The 7,001-nt window shown below is 31.2% G+C and overlaps 1 protein-coding gene across 7 annotated transcripts in view; it reads left to right on the forward strand.

Moving 5' to 3' along the window:
* The window catches only part of LOC118193729 (uncharacterized), a 209,490-nt gene extending 203,815 nt beyond the window's left edge, over positions 1–5,675 (forward strand). For all 7 annotated transcript variants that reach the window (XM_085818509.1, XM_085818507.1, XM_085818508.1 and 4 more), the window contains one exon: positions 5,290–5,675. In XM_085818509.1, coding sequence (XP_085674635.1) covers positions 5,290–5,368 — 79 coding nt within the window. In that variant the 3' untranslated portion in view covers positions 5,369–5,675. The remainder of the gene's footprint in view (positions 1–5,289) is intronic.
* The last annotated feature ends 1,326 nt before the right edge of the window (positions 5,676–7,001 follow it).

Here is a 7,001-nt window from a genome sequence, read left to right on the forward strand (position 1 = left end):
AAACTCCAACAACCTTTTTTTGGGGGGCATATGCTTTACAAATGCACATTTAATTCCTCCCCCTCCCCAATAATAAAACATGTGGAGAGTCCCAATTCTTAATTTCACGTCGGCACTAAATGAAATACCTCCTTATTGAAGAAACAATAATTTTAGCATAAATTTGTATGATCAATAATTTGGCTTCGTATTTGGCTCATGGTATCTGCTTTGGTATCTGCTTGCCATACATTTCAAACTGAAGCATTTTATGTAGAAATATCATTGATTTTACACCTACTAATATTTTATATCCCTGATGCCAACCTGGTGAATCATTATTTATTATATTTTGCTTTCATCACTGCATGGTGATCAACACATGACAGCTTGAGTATTGACTCATGCAGCAATGCCTAAACAATTTTTTTATATCAGTAATTGAATCAAAAAAGTATGGTAACCTTTTATATTGACATTATGCTTAGCGACGATTGCAGATTTAAGTTGAATGCACTTATCAAGAAAGAGAACTGGGTGAAATGCTGACGGGGAAAAATATAACGAAAATTTCTTTCCATATGCTAAAAATGGATCTTGTTAATGATACTCATAAGCCAAAAGATTACAATTAGTGCCATTTGGATTAACACTAGCATTATGGCATTTTCCATATATACCTATAACTATGATCATAGCTATAAATGATCATACCTATAACTATGATCATTTTGATCGCTTTTTTTTTAATAGAAGGAAAGTCTCATTTTTTGCTGATATTATGTAAAGTTAATGCTTATAACGATATATTTTGCAAGTTTAATAAGTAAATAAAGTAAACTGAGTAAATACATGCAACCAAAAGTAGTTTATTTTAACAAAAAGCAAAATAAAGCAATGTGAGTAAATATATTAATCGAAGGATAATTTAATATAACAAAGGGTTAAAAAAAATTCACTGTAGATATTTTTAGATATCTTATTTAATAAATTGCCTCATAAAATTTTTCAATATGAAATAATTATATTAAAAATTACACATATTAGTACTTACATTGCTTGGTTTTGCAGTGCATACAGATTACTAATTTTTTAATTTTACCTGTACAGGTTCCACAGACATATTTTGTACAATATTTACACATATTCAAAGCTTTGTTGCCTCTGCATGCATTTATTTGTCACTTGTTTACGTTTACGGGAAGGGTTGATGCAAGTGCCAATTCTCTTTTCGTTAGATACAGAAAGTTTGCGAATTCTGGATGAAATGTACATCTTTTGAAGCTCCTCGGCTGTATTCAAAATAAAATCGCAATGGCTGATAATCTTATATTCAGTTGTTTCCTTTCAAATTATCCATGCATTTATCACGGCCAATTCAAGAATATTAAAAACAAACTTGAACTGGCCAGTGGATGGAAGAGAACTTCACTTAGTATTTTCTGGCCATTGAGTCCAAAAACATCAACTCCATATTTGGCTGAGTTGTAAAAGTTCACAACTTTCGGTGTATTTTTTTCATCAGGTGAGATTTCCAATTTTGGGTGCATGGTACTCAGGAGTAGATTCTTGTTTTTCTCCCCTTGATAAGATGTAAGTTATATTGTCATGCTTGGCAATATTACTAGAACAGAGTTCATCCCTTGTATTTTTGAAAGAATAAGGTACTTTTGTTTTTGAATGATTTATTGTGCCAGTGCAGCTTATCCCTGAATTCCTCACTTCTTTTATCAATTTCAGTGGTTCCATCAAACGAAAAGCTGCGTGTTCACCTACTGTTTCTCCAACTGGTCTTGTTTTGTTTTTTCTCAAATAGGGAAATGTGTTCAGTAAGTATTTTGACTATACATCAGTAGCAAGCCAAAATTTAATGCCGAATTTGCACGGTGTTTTAGGCATGTACTGAACAAATCGGCATCGGATCTTCAGGGAAAATAATTGTTCATCCACTGTTATATTTTTGCCCAGTTTACAACATTTCAAGCAGCTTTCTATAAAAGCATTCTAGATATCTGAAACTAGGGCAAATGGGTCAGTTTGCAGTCTTTAGGATCATATTAAAAGTTTTACTTTCCTTTTCTGTTTCATGAACGGGTTCTCCATCAGGCGAATTGGATTCATTTCTTTCAGTAGGAACAATCCAGTACTCATCTGATAAACTGGATGTAGTTTCGAATTGAAATTCATTAGTTTCATTTGTCATCAGAAAGACTTTCAAAAACTTTCAGCATCCCTTTCTTCATGAGATATTTTCTACCAACACTTCTAGAAGAAAGACAGGTCAGAATAACAAAACTATCCAAACAAAGTAAAGTACATTTGTGTCTACTGAAAAATAAACTTTCTAATGCAAGTGAAATGAGCAGACACGTGGCACGCAAAATTTCCAAACAAGTGTTTTTATTTCCTCCTCGTACCCTCCCCACTCACTTCTGTGAAATATGCAATCTTCCCTACTATTCACCAAAGCTCTCTTTAAAGCTACTAAAGCTACTTAATCTTGTACCAACTGCTTTCTTAAATAGAACTTACTTTCAACGACACTGCAGAATGATGGATGGTAAGTCTTATGAAATGTGCACTTTGTATATTTTGAACAGAATAATTGTCTGAAATTAAATTTTTAATAAATATTGTACACACTGTCAGGTAATTAATAAGTAGTTATTTAAAAATAAATTGATCTAACATATAATATTTCATTTTGTGAAACATTAAGAAATATATTTCTCTTTTTATTCTCTCTTTTTTTTTTTTTTTTTTTTCTCATACTCTGTCAAGCTGAATTTTCAACAAACACTGGATAATGTAATGTTAATATAATTCTTATAATATCCAAAACTGCGAAGAAACTCATTTGTAATGAAACTACATTAATAGTCAGTGAAGAATTGCTGTTCAGTCTTAAATAATGCAGGTTTTCAGTTGCAGTTTGATACATTTTGGCATAGATATGGTTTACAAGATTATATGAATGATAATTAAATAGGCAGACATGTTTGTCATCTGTACTTCCATACCAGTAATACTTTTTTACATGACTATTTTGTGCCTCCTTTCAAATTATTGCAATCATGTAACCTTTGCCTCAGCAATGTAAGAAATTGTTTAAAATTGTGAATTCTGAAAGTTTTACCAGCTAGTTTTACCAATTATTGCTTTTGCTAGTTTCCCATCAATCTGAAAACTTTAGTTACTGTAAATAAGTTCTTGAAATCTATTTCATTTCTAAATAAATATTAATATTTCTCCTTTTTCACACCATTTTAATAACTGATTTACCACCATAATATGGAATGAATAATCTTGGTATCTGTAACTAAATTGTTCCTCATCATATAGAAAAGTAAATGGTACCTATGAAGCCATCTGTATTCAGTTAAATCAATTAGTTTCTGTGATTTGTACTTGCCTGTAACATAAGGAGCTTTGAGGGTTTTTCAAATACGAGTTAATCTTTTAAGGCAGATACTGTTAATGCAAGCTGAGCCCTTTGTGATCATACTAGCATATTATTTGTTTGCTAGCTGAGCTTGTTCATGAATACTGGAAAGTTACTTAAGCTACTTTTGTAAATAATTAAGCAGGTGCTGATATGCACAGTAGTTTAATTTGTTATTTCCTTCAGTTGGTCTAGCTTCATATTTTTGTGGGATTTATTGTTAGATTATGTTATGAAACTGCTAATTTAATTGATTCTATCTTGAGAGAAAACAAATTGATTGCAGGAAATTTTCTGTAGTTTTCTTAATTTATTTTTATTTTAGTATTATTACATTATTTTTTATGTGTGATTAAATGTAAGTCTGCCTGAAAATTTTTTCTCAGCTGTAGTAAGTTTTATATATTCTGTTATTATAAGTAAATGAGATTAGTTTGTGTTAATATATATATTTATTTTAATGCATGTTCTTATGTAGTAACACTTAAAATGTTAGATAAAAGATTTGTATTTGATTTTTTTTAATAAAACATTTTTGTTTTTCTTGAAATCTAAATTATGGCTGACATAGCATATGAAGCTGAATTAGTAATTAGCCGAATTGTCAAAATTTAAATTTTACCTTTGTAAACTTTTTTTCAAAGACATATAGTGCCTTTAAAGTCTGAATGTGGTAAATGTACTACAGCATTTAGATATAAAGCAGCCTGTTGGATTTTTTTTCCATGGAGCTTCAGGCAATTCAGAAATTTATATTGAATATCTCAGCTGTAACATGCTGTCTATTGTTTAGAAATTTTATCCTGTCAGTTGTGTCACACTTGCAAAAATACTGAATGCATAGAAAGTGCTTTGGTCTATGTAGCAAAGGATCATTTATCAGTTTTTATAGGGAAGGGATCTCACGCTTACAAGTTTTGATTACAAGCTTCTCAGATAACTATCAAGCTGACAAGCATCTTAGACAGTATGGAGAAAAGTATCTGTTATAAATCAAGATATCTGAGTGGCATAAGGTCTTTCAAGGTTGATAAACCATTTGCAAGTTTGAAACATGACCTTTTTTTTCGAGTGACTGAGAGACTTCTAAAGAGGTTATCACACATGGCTACAGTCCTTGCTAGACGGGACTTTTCTGAGAAACGAGATTCTGGTAGCACTGGTTTAAATGGGAGGATTCCTAGAAAAAAAGACTCCGCCTGAAATGAAGTCCAGCCTAGCTACAGAAATGATGTTGCAACTACTTGGGAGTTTTTCAAACCTTACCGAAAATGTCTCGGCTGGACCTCTGTCCCGTGTAGAGACAACCAATCAGATGAAAGTTCTGCTTCTGAAACATCACGTGATCCCAATTTGAGTGATAATTGATTAGTGTTTGGCATTCAAGTCTTTGTAATAAGTGAAAATGGCTACCCAGCTATGTGGGTTTCCTGGGATTGTGCGGGTTCTGAGAATTGTCCCTTTCTACGTCAAGTCCCTCTTGGCCGAAACATGATGTGATTGAGGTTTCACATTCATATTGCTCTCTTGGGTGTTGCACATGACTGACAATATCAAGCTTTCATTGCATTGCGATAATTACAGCATCCAAGGTTACTTGTTGTGGTACATGAACCATCATATTAAAAATGCAAGTCTGAGTACTATATGAATGATGTGTCTTAGTATCTTTATCACATATTTCAGTTCACTGTGAATAAAATATAAACTTTGAAGTAATTTTGATTTATCTGCATGCATCAAAATTTTTAATTTCATATTACTAAATATAATATAATATTCAAAATTTTAGAAATGTTAATATACATTTGCAATATTGCATTAGTTTGAAACTATTTTTTAAATTGATTGTCTATTATTTTATTTAGAATGGAAAAAGCTACATTTCGAGAATCAACTCATTACATTTCTGGAGCTCACACAAAACTGCAAAGAAAAAGGAATTGATCATGTACTTCTATTTATATTTGTTCATTATTACAAAGATTCAAATTTATTAATCAGAAACTGACAAAATTTTCATACAAATTATTTATTTCCTGATATGAATTTTTTCAAGGCATAGTATAATTCTTTTTGGCTAATTTATACAGATTTTAAATGTTGATTATATCCTGAATTTCATTAAATATTTTAAATTTGTTTTACAGCATGTAATTTTATTATTTTCATGTTAATATATTATTACTGATTATAATCAGCTTTGCAAGTTCTATCAAATCTTGCTTAGTAAAATAAATAACTTTATATTAAACTTTGTATTATAGCTTTCAAAATTATTATCTAACACCAAATACAGAATCATTCACCTGCCAAAACAGCAAAACATTAGAACGTTTGCTATGTAGCATACCAAAAATCTATACACTACTGGCCTTTAAAATTGCAGTGCAAGTAGAATGTGCTTGAAAGTTCATGAAAAGTTGAACATGCTATGATAGGCAAATGATTAGCATTTCATGGCATGCATATATTGTGAGCAAGCATAATAATAATTTGAAACAGTATAAAAAGAAAATTAAAAGCCAACTTTTCATTCAAAAAACACATTTACTCAGTGTTTTTGTTTCGGAATTCGTGTAAAAAGAAGTAATTTCTATCACATGTCTCAATTTGATCATAGCTTACTGGGGCTGCTTATTATTGTATAATACACTTGCTGCTTGTGCTGGTTGAAATTTACAGTCAAAAGTCTTTCATCCGGACTCGTCGGGACTTCGGCGATTCCGGATTATAGATCATCAATTTAAATCTGGTAAGGTGGCATGCAGAAATTATAAAATTAAAAATATGAAACCGTAATAAAAAAAAAAGCTTAATATTTATTTGCTTACTTTATTAAACATTTCTTTCAACGTGCGCATGCATAAAGCATCCATTATGTATAGTCAAAATTAGAAAATTGCAACCAGAAAACTATTTGCTGTGTATTCATGATATTTATAATGACGAGGAATTCGATTTAAATCATATCAAAGATGGAGTACATCGAGATGAAATACTACATTTAGTAAGGAATTATAAGCTGAATAAAATAAAAACATCTGCCCTGAAGATAAGGATAGTGCTGACAGATCAACTTCCAGTTAATTGTGTACCGCAACATCCCCCTGCAGAGCAGCGTGAAATTGATAAACAGATTTCAGAATGGTTAGAGAAACAAAGGATATGCCTTTATATTTTTTGCAGCAATTCCACTTTTTGTTTGATGGACATCGAAACATGCTTTTGCTTTGTAGATCCTTTGGCAGCTCCAGAATCGGAAATTCTTTTTGACATAATCGAAAGTTCAAACTTACTTTTATAAAATTATTCTAACAGTCTGCAAAAAGTAATAAGACGAATCCAATTAGAAGATTAAAGAACAATGCAATCTGCAGCATTAACTGAAATAGATAGTTAGGTAATTTTAGCTTACTGTCCGTTATACATTAAACGCGCATTATACGTTTACGCATGCGCAGAAAGTTTGTAGCTTTGAGGTCCAGATTATAGATCATTCCAGATTATGGACATCCGGATTAAAGACTTTTGACTGTAATAAGAACTGGCAACTGATTAAGCTTACCATGTTTTTGGA

Source organism: Stegodyphus dumicola, chromosome 6, assembly GCF_044657685.1.
Source record: "Stegodyphus dumicola isolate Sdum_Otavi_A_Nest chromosome 6, ASM4465768v1".
NCBI lineage: Eukaryota > Metazoa > Arthropoda > Arachnida > Araneae > Eresidae > Stegodyphus > Stegodyphus dumicola.